Here is a 16,064-nt window from a genome sequence, read left to right as displayed (position 1 = left end):
GTCACTTATCTGTCTGCTTTGTGGAGGCTTTTTGTGGATTCAAATAACTTGAAATAACACTTTGTGACTTTAAATTGGGATTCTAATTATAACAAAAGGGTGAAAATGATTACTGCTCCTTTAGCATCGTGAGTCCCTTCAGAACTTTTCTGCTGCAACTCAGCCAGTGTTTCCTTCAACTTGGATTACAGAGTAAAGAAAAGGAAGGAACAAAAGTCAAATGACGCACTGGTGCTTTACATTTTCCATTTGGATTAAAGTGAATCATTAAGTTGCCGAAAGTCTTTAAAATGAAGTTGCCGCAATGCTCATTTGAGAAAAAATCAAATGATGTAGTGAATGTTATTACACATTGCAGATTCTTCTACTGTATGGTTCCTCAGCTCAAAAAGACACTGGCTGTGTCCTAAATCACCCACTACACCCTATATAGCGCACTATATAGGGTGTTCCCTATTTTGTAGCGCTGTCTGAATGTTACGTTACAAATGTTACACCCTATATAGTGCACTCAAATATCCCACAATGCACTGTGAAAAGTCGTGTACAGCCGATGGTCCCTAACCAAGCAATATGGATCATCATGCATTGCGTGAAAGGAAATGAGACGAACAAGAAAGCTTGTCATTAGAATGTAAGTAATGTCCGGTTTATGTTTTGTTGAATTTTATTTCACCTGTTTGCTGGCGATGCAATAAACTGTGAATATGATGTGTTTGCACTACGCTGTTACAAATAGCGGCTAGCGAGTGACGTCATTAATAGCTCGAGTCATGTTTGAAATGTTAGTTTGCTGAGGTGCTCCCTACATGGTTCACTATATCCCGATATAGTGAGCAGGGAGTGAGTGGATGATTTCAAACACAACCACTGTGGCTGCTGGCAAAGGATGCCATCATGTCATTTAAACGGAGACACTCTTTTCACAGGTGTTTTCTGATCAGCCTCCAGATCTGTTTCTCAAACTTGCCTTCCTGGACTCTGTTCAGCTCAGTCCTCCTTTTGTTTGTTTAGTCTGAGTATATTAAAGCTATATATTTCCTGGCTGTCAGGGCAGAGTTTTAATGTCCCACAATGCTCTAAGTGGTGTTTTAAAACAACAGTTTGGGGGTAAAATCGCTGCCAGGAGGACAAACTTTAATATTTCTGATGCTGACACCAAAATCAACAATCAGCCGCCTTTCTGCAGAACAACCATCAGCTCTCTTGTAATCGTATCAGAAGAGTTGCTCCTAATCTACAAAGTATTTACGCTCCCATTAAGATCACACAAGCTGTCCTGAGACGGGCACATCCAGCAATCAGGCACAACGCTGTAATAATTAGTTTACAAGATGACAGACTATCAGCATTATGCATTGCCAAGCAAGTGATTCATCATTCTTTTCTTGGATGCCGTTCTTCCTCTTTTAATTTAACTGAAGGCTGATTACGGATTGAACTGTGTCCATTTGTTTGTCAGATGTGATGTGGATTAAGACGCGGTGCAGGGCTATTATTCATTTCCCTGCTGGAGCTACGACTAGAGGTCAAAAAACTGCAAGATTTGTTTGTCTCCTTGTTACCGGTTTGCCCCGAGTGTGATTTCAGAGGCAACATGTTCGCTGTCGTCTCGCTGCTTACTGAAAGCGCCAGATTGCGTCCTGTCCCTTTAAAAGTGGGCGCTGAGATGCCATCTGTACCTGAGCAACCTGGCACTTCATCTCTGCCCACTTGACCTCCCAGGCGGCTTTGTCATTGGCGTAGGACTGCTGCAGTTGGCATCGCCGCGACTCCTCCTCCCGCAGCTCCTCTCGAAACTCCTCCAGCAGCGTCCGCAGGGCCTGCAGCACTCGCCGGTTCTCGCCGAACTGAGGATTCAGACGAAAACAATCAGCGTAAAACACACATTTGGGAAAATGTCAAGTCAACACGCTCTGACTCGCATGTGTACACAGCAAGTTCAGCAAGTTCTCTCCTTATCGGGAAAACTGCGATGGGCTTGTCTCTCGTTTTTATCTGCCCGTGTCCTTTACCTCTCTTTAAAGCACTCTGGGATGAACTTGCTTTGTAAGTGCTTTATAAATCAATTTCACTTGACCGTCTCCATCCTGTTTCCTATCTTGCTCTTTTACCCTTGCCCCTCTCTTGACCTCTTCCTTGAAATATGCATACATCACATATCCGCATGTAGATACGAGCTTGACCTCGTCATATCCGGGTTCGATCGCTGAAAAGATAATTAAAAATTCCTTTGGAGCTTCTCGGTAATGCAGTAATTAAAGCTGCAAGAGAAACTTTCATCATCTAAGATGTGGATTTGGTATTTTAAGGCTTCGGGCTACATGAGCAGTGACATCCAGTGGAGCGAAGGGAAAAGAACAGCAGGTTTTCCTGTCTGCTCCTGGTGGTCCCGCTGCGGAGAGTCTGCAGGTCTTGGCAGAAAGCAGTGAAGCAAAAAAAAAAAAAAAGAGGAATCCGTGATCACCTCGAAGTGTCACCGCAGCGCCCAGGGGTCAGCAAGGCCGAGAACACGCTACGAGCTCAGGCGCTAAAAGGTAAGAGCGCACTGGTCCGGCGTAATTATGGCCAAGAAACAGCTGAAGCTCGCTAGAATTACTTTTAATGAGGGCAGCTTCGATCACAATGAAAATCCCCAAAGATTGAAGCTCACTTTAAAGAAAAATGAAAAAATCCAACTCGGCCTTCCAGCCACCAGTTTGTTTTCAGTGATGTAGCTTGTTCGCTCGACATTAAGAAAAAGGGACTGTGTAGAGTTTATTACTAATAAAGTAATATGTACATTCTCACTAAAACACATTTTGTGGTTTAATAAATGTGCTGAATGCCCTTCTTTGCGTTTACAACAACTGCAAAGCCTCGGTTTTGTATATTTTGTCAGCACTGGAGAATGATCTGTTTGCACATCATTGTTATTCCTATAAGGGGAAAAAACAGCTTTTTATTGTTTGTATTCCTTTTAATCAACTAAAACAGTGATGGAGAAGCTGATTTGGTGGAACATTTGCATAAGAGAAAAAGAGACGAGAAAAGCATGTGAATGTTCAAAATGGCAGCCGTATACCCGAAGTCTACATTTGTTAAGTCAGACTAGTCACAGCAAGGTCTTATTCTTTCCTGCCTTTTTCTGGAGCAACTTTCTGATTCTTCTGTCTGTTAAAAAGTGTAAAGGCGTCGACAGCAATGTGTACCCTCGAACAGGTAACAGTAGAGCACAAGATAATAAAGAAAACAGGGATCTGCTTTCCAAAAATTGCTCAATTGCACAGATGAGTGTCACTATGTGGAGAATTTGGACACTTCCATTACAGATACATACAGAAAGCCCAACCCTGCAAGTTGACGGCTGCCTTAGGCTTATTATGTAAGAAACCCTGGAAGTCTGCCTCTGCATGTTTGAGATTGTCATCAGTATGCTGCAAGGTTCGGGAATGGTTGCTTATTTTGCTCATGATTTGTCTTCTCGCACATCAAAAAACACCATTTGTACATGTTAACAAGGCAAAAAACCTTGATTTTTACCAAAGACGGTCTTTAAACTGTTGCACGGAAGAAAAGTTTTGTGATAAAAGTTCCTAATCACTGCAAGAAAATATCTCATCTACAGCATTTAGGCTACTTTTATATGTATAGACTTAAGCAGTTTTAGCCTTTCGCAGATTCAGGAGGAATAAATCTGGATTTCTCCCTCACCAGCCTGACATCTGCCTAAATTCTTCCAAGTCTTGCTGAAAACTTTGAATGACCTCTTTACAGCTTAATATATTATTATCTCGCTCTGGCTGCAGGACGTATTATCTACACTCACTCCGCTGTAGTAGCCATGTGTGCGAACGCTTACGAAAGCAAGTCGGCATTTCTGCTCTCATGTATAAAGCTTCAGTTAGTCTACTGGGCGAGCTGGAAAACTGCTCACAGAGTAAAGTACCAGTGTCAGATCACTGTACAAACCATTTTTATGATGTTGGGGAAAAATCAAAACACAAGACAAAGTCGAGCACTTAGGGCAGCTTAATAATGCATCCCACCCAAAATGCTTATGTGCTTTCTTTACTTTAAAAGAGGGGCAAAGTGGTCGACTGAAGCGGATTTCAACACACGCTATGGCTGCACGGGAACCGAAAAAACGCTGCTGCTTTTGACTCCTTCGCATGAAACTGAGCCTCCGTGTGTTTTTTAGCATAAAACTGGGCGTACTCATAATAATTGCTGCCTCGAACCAGTTATGTGGGTCAATATTCCCATCTGCATACGGTGCCAAACAGCTCGAAGGAGTTGCTGCCAAACATTCATTTGTGCACAACGAAAAGGATCGGATCTTAATAATAAAGGCTGGAGCTGCAGTACGTGTCCAAACTCACTTAATACACCAATTTACTAAGAAACCACAATTTCCTGTTGTAATTATAGTACAAGCTTTTTTTTGTTGTTGCAATTACTGAAGTTTTTTTTCTATCTAGGTACACTGTACAAAATGAAGGTTTTAAACATGGATTTTTCTGAACAATTTGCTGTTATTTTACAGATTTCCTCTGTTTTGCCAAAGTACAGTTAATAAGATAACGAAAAAGTGTTCCGTTACACTAAGAAACACCAGATAAAAACTGTAAATAACATCCACATCAAAAATCTGTATTTTTACGAATTGTAATTATTTCTTGCACAATATTTGATATTGTTGTTGTTGTTGTTGTTGTTATATTTACTGTATTTAAATGAGCCAAAAATAACATTATTTTATCAATACTATTTATTTGAAAGAATTATGTATATTAAGGATTTTTTTAAAAAAGGTAAATAATTATTAAATATTCTTTTACAGATTTTACTTGTTAAATTGCAAATTATGTTCAGAAAAATCACAGAAAACAAGTATTTATTTACATCACAATCACACCAAAACTGTAAACAGTGTCCACATCTAGAGTCTGTATTTATTTATTTTTTCTATATTAATTGGTTCTTTAACAATATTTTACCTTTAAATGATGTTTACTACAAATTATTACTATTTTGTACTATTTCACAGTTATTCTACAGATTTAGTTTTTTCAGTTTTGTTAAATTCCTTCTAAAATCCCAACTAAAAATATTAATTTACAATTTTACAGACATTTGTCGTTATTTTTTATGGTTTTTGAATTTAACAGGATTCAACCATTTTTGTATTGTATTTTTTTCTGCCGCCTCAGCTGCCAGATTTTCAATTTTTTTTGTTTTTTTACTGAATCTTTTTACAGTGTATATTGAATGGCACTTTACCTATTTTTATACTATTTTAATTGCACGTTTTTAAAGTCATATTTGTACAGTTTGTGTCTGCAGCATAACTGGTTTTGACAATAAATCTGTACCTTGTTAACGAAAAACTGAAAAGAACTTGAGTCAAATATTTTGAAGATTTACATGTTAAAGAATCCAGATCCTGGGATGTCTGAAGACCCCAAAGCTATTTTTAAAACTTTACAAATTTCAACTTCTACACTCTTGAACTAAAAGCACACAGCTGCTTGATCTGCTGTTTTATACTTCACCTAAACTTGAGTCAGTAAAAGCCTGGTGAAGTAACCTGGTGTGAGTTACTGCACAGCCAAGGGGACCCACATACCCAGGGATTAGCCAGATTTTTAAAAATTATTTATATTTAATGTGCATTCTTTTTGAATTTGGAGAGACGCCTGCAGTTGGCAGCGCAACCTAAATTCATGGGCCTCCCTGCAGCTGTGCTGAATTTTAAATGTAAGGATTAATTTATGTAGAAACTGGCGGCCAAGAAATGATGCATCTGAACCACCAAACGTCTTGTGAGTGTGAGAAGCCTGAACTTCCTCTCCAGTCGTTCAATAAACCTCTAAAAATGCCATGTATAAAAGTTATGTAAAGTTTTCCCCATGAAAATATTGCTTTAAATGGCTTAGATGTATCTCTACACTGTTGCTTTCTCTGGAATGGAAATAGTAAATGGACTCATGTAGCAGCTTTTAGCCTGAGCGATGTATTTCTCTTTTATCCATTGACACACACTGCAAGGTGTTTGCCTGTTATCCAGAACAAATTGGGGTTTTGTGTCTTACCCGAGGATACGTTGGCAAGCGCAGGGGCCTCTGAGCAAACACAATTGTGCAACTCTATTAAGTGTACCTATATCCTACCAGAAGTAGGATCTTACTGGATTTGACGTTTTCTAATTCAGACTGGGGAGGGAAGTGTTTAAATGAGTGAGAGCCCTGGTGTGGACTGATGCCCCGCCAGGGGGGACCTGCACACTCAGTGGCACTGGATTGGCCAATTTATTTTTTAATTATCCAAATGTAATGTTTAAAGATTGTGCAGAATCCCCTTAGTTCATAATCTAATTCTATTGGCCTCCTTGCAGCCATGCAGGATAATAAATGTATAGATGATTGTATGCAGAAACTGGTAGATAAGAAATGATGGGATTTTCCTAGACCAGAAAATGATCAGTATTACTTATATTATGACAGTCACATATCTAGGTTTGTTTATCTTAGTATTCTTAGTAGAAACAGTTGTCTGACAATCCAGTGTGAGGAAATAAGCCGATATAAAATTGTTGGAAAGCTTAGGAACTGGTTCATGGGCTCAGGTTGGTATAAATCTTTTCTGATGATGATTGATGAACTTAAAAAGGCAGTGAAGACCGTCTACATTGCGCCGTACCTGTCTCTGATGCTGCAGGTGTCGGTCCGGTGAGGGCAGCGGGATGACGGGCCCGGTGTCGGTGACGTCGCCCGGAGTTTGCGGTAAACACAGTCTGTCGTCCGACTCCCCCTCCGCCTGCTCCATTATCACTCCCAGCTCTGGGAAGCCCTCCAACTTCTCAAACTGGAACAGATGATAGAGCCATGAAAAGCCCTGTTTCAATTCATGCACTCAGTTTCTGTTGTTGTTGTTGTTGTTGTTTTTATGCACCAACACATTCTGTTTGAGGCTCGCAGTTACTGAGGCTTTCCCAGCATGCAACGGGCAGAAGGCGGAGGGACGCCGTGGATGAGCGAGTCTCTGGTGTTGTACCTTCCATCACAAACACAACCTGTCTGGTTCACGTTCAGGCCTGTGGGCATCTGCAGCCACATGTGTTCAGTTTTAGGGCACTTTGGAATAAATGACTCACAGTTAGGTTGTATAAAATTGATTTAATTGTTTGTAAATTGACACCGCGTCCCTTAAACTATTAAAAGAAAAAAAGAATAAATAAGAAAAGCATCCCTAAATCGGTTACAGCTCCACATCTGTGAGAACAACACTGAGCTGAGTTTTGAATTACAATAAGTCTCTTTATTCTTATCACCAGGCAAAAGAAAAACTTATTACTTTCACCTCATGAAAACTGCCAATTACTGGCCCTCATCCCATATTTATGCGCTTAAATGTGATTTTGTTGATGTTTATAATGCCAGCTTTTATTGTCATCTTTTTATCATCAGGTTTTATTTGTGGTTCTGTAAATCTGAATGTCATTTATCAGTTGGATTTTAATTGTCCTGTGTACACAAGGCCTCGCGCAAAAGGAGGGTGAGCTGCTCATTCTTGGCAGCTTCTTTGTTTGTAGTGCATGTTTGTATAATTTCAGATTCCCTCTGCAAGTCGTGTTGAGCATCAGAAAAACAAGGTAGTTCAGAACAATCAAAGACTTCTGGAAAAAGTGCAGCAAGGTTTCAAAAAGTCTGCGAGAGCGTGTCGGCCTGATCGTAATGACGAATGAGTCAAACCTGCTCAACTTGGTAAAAAACAAAAGAAGCTCTTTTTCTATTCTAGATCCCTCCATTTCTTTGGCTTTTGTTCGGTTAACTGGCCAGCATCCCATATGGATGTGCTCATGATGGATTTAATCATGCACATTTTTAGGTTTATTCTTCAGTTGTGTAAATCCCAACGTCATTCATTCGTTGGATTTTAATTGACCTGTGTATTTGAGGATGAATCACTTCTTCTTGGCAGCTTCTTGTTGTGTGTAATGCATGTTTATATGATCCCTGATTCCCTCTGCAATCATGTCTAGCATCACAGAGTTCTGGAAAAAGTGCAGAAAGGTTTGACAAAAGTCTACGAAAGCGTGCGTTCCTAATCAGGAATGAGTGAAACCAGCTCAGCCTGGTCAAAAGGCCTTCGTCCACTCTGGATCAGCTGATTTCGTTTGCTTTTGTCAGGTTGACAAGGCCGTGATCCCATATTTATGGACAAGATGCTCTTCATCATGGACAGTCCACTACACCCACTACGCTGGACTATAGAGGGACAGTGGAGCTCTTTTTCCAACAGACTCGTCCAGCTCTGCTCTCACAGTGAACGCTACAGGACTTCATTGATACCGTTCTCCATTCATTTGTACAACAGCTCACCGCTCTGCATCAGATAACGTCTCCACTCATATTTTTGCGTTGCAGTAGTATTTATTTTTATTTGTATTTGATTTTACTTTATTCTATTATTTTATTATTATTACTTATTTTATTGTCTTTCTTTACATGGCAAAAAACAAACAACAACAACAGCAAAAAAAACCCATTAAATTGTACATATGAAAATCTTTGTATTCTTTTTTTTCTGCTTATTTTTATTTCATTTTTTGAATATTCTTATATAAGTATTTATTTTGTGCTACTGTGATAAAACAATTTCCCTTGTGGATCAATAAAGTTGATCTAAATCTAAGTCTAATGTGCTTAAAATTGATTTAATGATGGTTCAATACAAACTTGTATGTTTTATTTCTAGTTGCGTAAATCCTCCCATCATTTATTGTTTCTTTTAGTTGTCTGTTCATGTAGGATCTCATGTAAAAAGGCTTCTTCTCGGCAGCATTTTTATTTATTAGATTATTTAAGATTCCCTCCACTGCCGTGTTCAGAATCACAAAAATATGCTAATTCCACCAACAAAGCTCAGCACTGTCACAGACTTCTGGAAACAGTGCAGCAAAGTTTCAAAAATAAAAAGTCTACAAGTTTGTTCTTCCCTGATCCTTTGCAGGCTGGTCCTGAGTGGAGTAAATACCAGCCGTGAGTCAGTGATATCGATGTTATTGAACCTGTTCTAAAAATTCTCGACTGCAGCTCGACCAAATCTGATGCAACAGAAGTGAAGCACCCCGATGCTTACATATATTTTACCCATAGCGGTACCAGAAGGCCCTCCTCACTGAATCCGCTGCACTCGATACACTTTGAAAAATGGCAGCAGGTTGTGATTTAATAACAGATAAGAGGCCGGTAGCAGTGCAGGGACCTCCGGGATCATCCTACGTTTCATGTCTTCAAAGAGATACGCTCAAGTAGCACGTCTTTGACAAAGCAAAGGTTGACACAGAAGGAAATTGTTGTCAAAGTTTTCTGGTGTGAAATCGCAGTCCTTCCTCAACTCTGAAATGACAAACATGATGATGTCCTCGTATAATGAAGCAGCAGATGCAGAACTTGACGCTTCAGATGTTTCTTATCGCAGCGTTCTGAGAGTCAAGAATGTGATTAGTAAATGAGTTGGCCCAGTTAGACGTGCTTCTTACAGTAGATCTATAAAGCACTTCTAGGAAAACATCCTGTATGATCTCGTATCTCTGCTTCATTAGAGGGAAACTCGCTCATTCACCAGATCTACGTCGTCTGAAGATTCACAAAACTCCAGATTGGGAAAAATCCTTTTCTCCACTACTTGGATCCTTTGATCTATTTGGCTTTCGTTAGGTTAGCTAGTCCTATATGCCTTATTTATGTGCTCCAATTGGAATAACTGATAGCTTAATGCTAACTTTTTGGCTTTATTTGCAGCTGTTTAAATCCTAATTTAATCTATTAGCTGGATCTTAATTGTTCTCTTTATACGGGGTGTCCTGCAAAGGAGGAACTGTTTCTTCTTGGCAGCATTTTCGTTTGTAGTGCAGGTTTTGATCAGCTCAGATTTCCGCTGCCATCATGTTTAGCATCAGAGAAATATGGTAAATTCCTCCAACAAAGCCAACACAATCACAGATTTACGGAAAAAGTGCAGCAAGGTTTCCAGAAGTCTACAAGAGCGTGCCCTCCTGAACCTGCACAGACTTTCTTCTTTTTATCTGCTTTGAAAAAAACCCCTGAAAGGCATCCTTTCATTTCACAAATGTGAGAACTGCACAGCCTTTTGTAAAGACGATTAAATAAACTTGACAGTTGAAGGTTCTGCAGGGATTCAAGGTCAAGTCAAGCAGGAGGATGATAAACATCCAGAAAAAGGCTCCTCGGTGCTGCACCGTCTGTAAGCACAAATTAGGTTTCAGAGCAGGGCGCTGCTGGAATAAACCGATGAGTCAGGACTCCGAAATTCAATTTAGTTGAAACTACAGTCGAGAATTATAGAAAAAGCACTCGATCCAAGATCAATGTGGCATAAACAGATGTTTTCTCTTTTGTAAGTCGCTGTCACTGATTAATATTGTACCAAAAAGCAAGGCGCTGTGTTTATGACAACCATAAAAGCAGCTTGTTGCGTATAAACAGAAGGAAGTGGATGAATCGTGTGAGCTGTGAGAGAAGAGCTGGAATTATTGAAACTGGATCTCCAGCGACAGAAAATTCAAGGAAAAAAGAGTTCACTGCTCAGTAATCAGAGAGATTAGAGAAAAACAAAACGAAACCAGCAAAAAAACAAGAACCGAACAAATTTAAAACAAATGTAACCAACGAGAGAACACAACAAGGAAAAACACAAAGTCGATAGTTTGAACCGACAAGTCGAACAACAGCTGGATTAATCAGCTGACTGGTCTTTGTGGGGACAGAACACCTCAAAGTGGTGAAGAACTGGAAAAAAGATTCAGGATGAGTCACTGGTTTGTTGTCATTTTCACCGTTTCATTCCTAATGACCAACTCAAAGCTTGGTTTGGAGGCTCCTGAACTATATAGAAGGATGGTTTTTTAAAGTTATTTCCAGACTGTTAATTTAACTTTTGAAGTACTGAAAAATGGTGAATATATTTTAACTGTTATTTCATAATAACTAGAAAAAAATCACAGAAAAAAAGTATGAATTTACATGTTGCCTGTAAGAAATAAATGTAAATAATATCCACATACAAAATCTGTATATATGCAAACATATAACTGCACAGTTTCACAATATTTAAATTAGATATTTGCCATTATCTTCACAGTTTTTGCAGGTTTGATATGTTTTTAGGTGCTCTTGCTGCCAGATTTTCTGTTTATCTTTTCTTTTTTTAAGCATACATCCGGCAGAGGTTGTCATTCTATCGTATCTCATCAGTGTGTTTTGTCTAAATCACATCTTAATGGACGAATATAGAAACACTTAATTTTCACCACTCAGATTTCACCAGGTGATCCGGCCTTACTGAGACGCTTCTGCATCAGTCGTTGATTTAAAAAGTAGATTCATCCAGATAAGGTGACAATGTCATATTCATTTTGATGTGATTGTAAATACATAAAGAGAGGCCCGTGGGTTCTTCTTTATTTAAAGCTGGTAAAACCTGCTTGAGATTGGAATCAACAAATATGGAATGTAAACCAATAAAAAAAGTACATCAGCAATTGTAATGCAGGTTTTGACATTTAAGCTTCATCACAGTGACGAGTATCTGATCACTGTATGGACATAAAATCAGTTCTGTCACTCCACCAGGTGATCCTAGATAAAAAGATTCTTTAAAAGAGTTTGCACAATAAACAATGAGGAACAGGGATGTGTTCAACATGCTGATTTATAAAATAAACATATAAATAAGTGTCTAAACTTCCATCAAAGACAGCCTGACTCACCTCTGGATGCGCCGTCTCCTCCCCGGAGTCGTCTTTGCGGCCGAGCCTCCAGTGCATGAGGATCCACCTGAGCTTCATGTAGAAGATGATGGTGTTTCGTCTGAAGAGTCGGACCTCCTGCTGCAGCGCCGCTCTCTCCTGAGGCCACGGCACCTCGTGGCTCTGGAGGCCTTGCAGCTCCAGACCTTCACGCTGGGCCTCCAGACGCAAACGCTCGTCCTCCTGCTGCACAGAAACGTTGGTTCACACAGTCAGTAAAGAGCTGAAGCTGTCAGATATTCAAATATGTTTGTGCAGTTTTGTGGTTCAGGTCACAGTTTGAATCTACGTCTATAGGTTTGATATGTCACAGTGTCAGAAATTAACAGTTTTTGATCCAAAAATAGTCGAAAACATTCATTAGAATTCATAAAAGCCAAAGTTGAGATGTTCCAATCTTAAAGATAATTAGTTTAACATCAGATAGCTAAGAGATTTAGCAAATATTAACATTTGAGATGCATAAATATAAATCTTTACGGCATTTGTGCTGCCGTCTTGGTCAGGTCACTCTTGAAAAAGAGGTTTTAAATCTCAATGAGTTTTTAACCAGGTTAAATAAAGGATATTGATTGATTGATTTTAGCTTTAAAAATGACTTAATTAACAAACTGTTCCAGCTCTAAATCTTACTGCATGATATGTAACATATAGCAGCACTTTTACTTTTTTCTTATATACATAAATTCATTCTTACTTCTATGAATTCAGATTTGCATGTCGCAAAGTACAAAAAAAAAGCATTTTAAAGAAACTGCACATCACACTGAAGACAGTATGGTGTCACTTCTAATCTACAAGAAATACAGTTCAGAATATTAAAGCTGAAACTTTCTTTCCTCTCCAGTGGTGACACGTAATTAAAAAAAAAAAGATGTTCATATGTCAGCAAAGAGAGCAGCTGAAGTGTGATACTGCAGGTTTTATGTAAATGCTCCTAATCCGAAGGTGCTCAGGCTGCATGTATTGTACCTGCGGCAGAGAAGCGACGGCCTCCCGTTCCTCCGTCGCCGTTCTCATCCTTCGCTCGTGATCCAGACGAAACTGGATGTCAGAGGCAGGCGTGTCCCGGAGCTGAACCCACAACAGCAGACAGTCACTCAACACACTCCACACATTATTGGCATCTCCTCACGCTCATTCTGTTGCTAAAGCTACAAGCTGAGAGGCAAACAGGGGATTTCTGGGCCACATTATTCTTCTTCAATATCCACTGCAAAAACAAAAAGTCACTGAGGAAGATTTAAAAAAAAAAAAAACAAGTAAAAACCTTTTGCAGCTTCTTCTGCTACATCTCCAGAAATTATTATAATTTAATGCTGCACTTCTTTTTTTTTTTTTTTTTAACTCTGGCAGCATTAAAGCTTTATGTTCAGATCCGACTATTTAATTAACTCCCTTTTCTAAATGAGCAAAAAGTTGCTTTCGGTTGAGCAGAACAGAGAACTGTGAGGAGCACAATGCAGTATGTTAAGACAGGAACCATTCTCAAATCTTCACTTTGCAAAAACATCCAAATCTCTAAAATGCCAAATACAGCAACTGTGTGTGTGTGTGTTTCACTACAGGTGGAAAAAAAATGCTCATAGGGAAATGAGATGCTCATGTTTATGGTTTGAATGTGATGATTCATCTTCAACTCGTGTCTTGCAGACTCCGACAATTTGGAAAATTGCAGCCGGTTCCTAATGCGATTTCTTTCCCTGTGCGCTACTTCAGTGTTCCCCTCCAACAGTAAGTTGAGCTGCTCAGTGTGTACTGACCCTGGCTCACCTCCCTGTCAGCCCAATGTCAAATGCAAATCACACAGGCCGACAGTGCGGCGCTAATCCTGCCATATCCGAGCCGCTTTCTCCCCCCCTCATCTCCTCCCATTCATTCATTTCACCTCACAGATTACACTGCGGCAGAAAGCACGGGGACAAAAAGAAAAATCCACGCCAGAACTGTAACTGTAATAGTTATGTGTCACTTAGCCGCTGCCAGTGCTTCTGCGTTACGTAACGGCCGGCAAATTTCTCTATGAACACGAGCATGAGGCGGCGATTATGAATCACGGTGTCCTGCGATTACACGGCCGGTTTATTAAAGAGCCGAGTCACTGAAGGGATTTAAGGGATCTGAGATGATGTGTGTGCCGGTAGCCTCTTTGATTGCGCTCTTTGATTCTCATCGTGCATTGTGACGCTCCTGTGTAAGCATGCATTGAATCTGCTGAGTCGAGTCACGAAAGTGTCGCGATCAGAGTGTGCAGAATCGGCCGGGATGCACTGAAAGCACACGAGCCTCGCTAGTCAACGTACTGCAGCTGCACGGGGCCGCTGCTTCACGCTGTTTCAGAAGGAACGACCTGCAGATACACTTCTAACAACAAAACATACAACTGACAACACATGAGCTCAAACTTGTGTAGCTACTTAAATCAATCACACAATATTTAGGGGGGGAATGACACAAATTTAAAAAAAAAAAAAAAAAACAATAAGAAAATGTTAAACCAAAGGAGATATAAATGAAAATTAAAATAAACAGCAATCAGTAGCTGTGGGAGTGGATTTTAGTGTGTAAGTGGATGAAGTGAATTTGTGTTTTTAAAAAAAGTGACCGTGGCTGGAGTGTCACTAGACATGCTGGACTGAGTGGCCTTCTGATCACAACCGATCTCGTTTAAAATCAGCAGAAATTCGTGGTGCATTGTGCTCAGAAACTACTCAGGCACCAAGAAGAATTTTCATAATTGAAATTTAAAAACATACGTCATTCTGTTTTCTTTATTTTTTGTCTCTCTTTACATTTGACCTGCACCTGCAGTCGATTGCTTCACTATTGAGCAACTTGAGTCTACTCCAAAAATGAACCCCAGAACAAACCCCAGCCTTTTTATGTGTCACAACTGCATGCGATTGGAATAACTGTTAATATTGTTTGATTCCTTTATTCAGCTGGATGCACAGAAAATCTCCAGTGTTCAGCTTACTAGCAAGATTTGCATGAACTCTCTCAATCCCAAAACCTGCCAGCAGATATAAAATACATACTGTTTTTCTTTTTTTTAAATCTTAAAATTACACCAATTTTCAAACTGGAACCAAAGAAAGAACCATCAGATCAAACTACTCATCTGTTGCATGTTGGAAAAATGAACTAAATTTAAGCTTTAAATTGTTGTATTTTTTTCAATCAAAATCACTTAACGCTACACAGCTCAAAAATTGCCAAAAATAAGGCATTTATACTGAGCAGATTCTGTAAAAAAACAAAACATTCTGCACTCCTGGACACAACCGTGAAGCCATTGGTGACACAGCTGAGACCAACAGTCACATGACAAAAATTCAAGGAGTTTTTGGCTGAACAGCAGGAAGTGTTTACATTGAGCAGATAGGAGATAATGTGGAAGCAAATTCAAAACAGAAGTAGTAAAATATCTATAGTCGTTGGAGTCACTATTTTTTTTCAGTATTGATTACAACTGTGGATACTTTATACCTTGATTTAAGGAATTCTACTTTTCTTTTGTATGATTTTTGGCAGTATAACTTTGCAGTACTGCACAAAATACAGTTTTGAGCTGCTTCTAGCCATGGTTGTGCTGTTTCTATAGAGGTTCAGGACTTCAAATTGCAAAAAAAAATGAGCCCACAGTGAGTTAAAATGTGACAGGAGCAGAAAAAAAAATCCAGAATCTGCTCAGGGTTAAAACAGCATCAAAATTCAGTGTGGCTTCATTTTACTTTCCATAAAGTATAAAGATTCTAGACTTGCATCAGCAGATAACTTGGAATATAATCATGGATTAGAAAAAAAGAGAAAACGTTGGATTGGTGCATCCCAAATCTCAATCCTGTGCATGAGTCAGAACGCTGGAGTTTCTTTTTGGAGTATCTGTTCGCTCTGTTAAGCAAAAGCTTTCTTGCTCTACACTGAAGAAACCGACCAGATCTTTCTCCTAATCAGCTGGTGACTGTATGAAAACAGCGTCCAGGTCAAAAAAAAAACAAAAAAAAAACAAGTGTCCAGATTTAAAAGAAGGCCCGTACTGGTGGTGGAAGGGAGATGGAGGAGGCACTGACCTCTGCTCTTAAAGCCAGGGGCCTGTGGTACCTAGTGGGTCCCGTGGCTCCCCTGCTCTGGGCCTGGCCCCCACCCTGGCTCTGGCTCTGGGGCTCCACGCCTCGCTCCTGTCCTAGACGCCACTCCAGCTCATCCCTCTGACCGGACTGTGAGTGACGTGGGGTGGGGAGGGAAG

General features: G+C 39.8%; 1 protein-coding gene across 1 annotated transcript in view; it reads right to left on the bottom strand.

Annotated features, from left to right (window-relative positions):
• The window catches only part of mtcl1 (microtubule crosslinking factor 1), a 104,288-nt gene that overhangs the window by 29,248 nt on the left and 58,976 nt on the right, over positions 1 to 16,064 (bottom strand). The window contains exons 7-10 of the mRNA XM_008279677.1: positions 12,788 to 12,889; positions 11,777 to 11,998; positions 6,682 to 6,846; positions 1,683 to 1,850 (exon numbers count right to left, since the gene is read on the bottom strand). Coding sequence (XP_008277899.1) covers positions 1,683 to 1,850; positions 6,682 to 6,846; positions 11,777 to 11,998; positions 12,788 to 12,889 — 657 coding nt within the window. The remainder of the gene's footprint in view (positions 1 to 1,682; positions 1,851 to 6,681; positions 6,847 to 11,776; positions 11,999 to 12,787; positions 12,890 to 16,064) is intronic.

Source organism: Stegastes partitus, unplaced genomic scaffold (assembly GCF_000690725.1).
Source record: "Stegastes partitus isolate 25-593 unplaced genomic scaffold, Stegastes_partitus-1.0.2 Scaffold167, whole genome shotgun sequence".
Classification (NCBI taxonomy): Eukaryota; Metazoa; Chordata; class Actinopteri; family Pomacentridae; genus Stegastes; species Stegastes partitus.
This window is presented reverse-complemented; position numbering and strand designations above follow the sequence as displayed.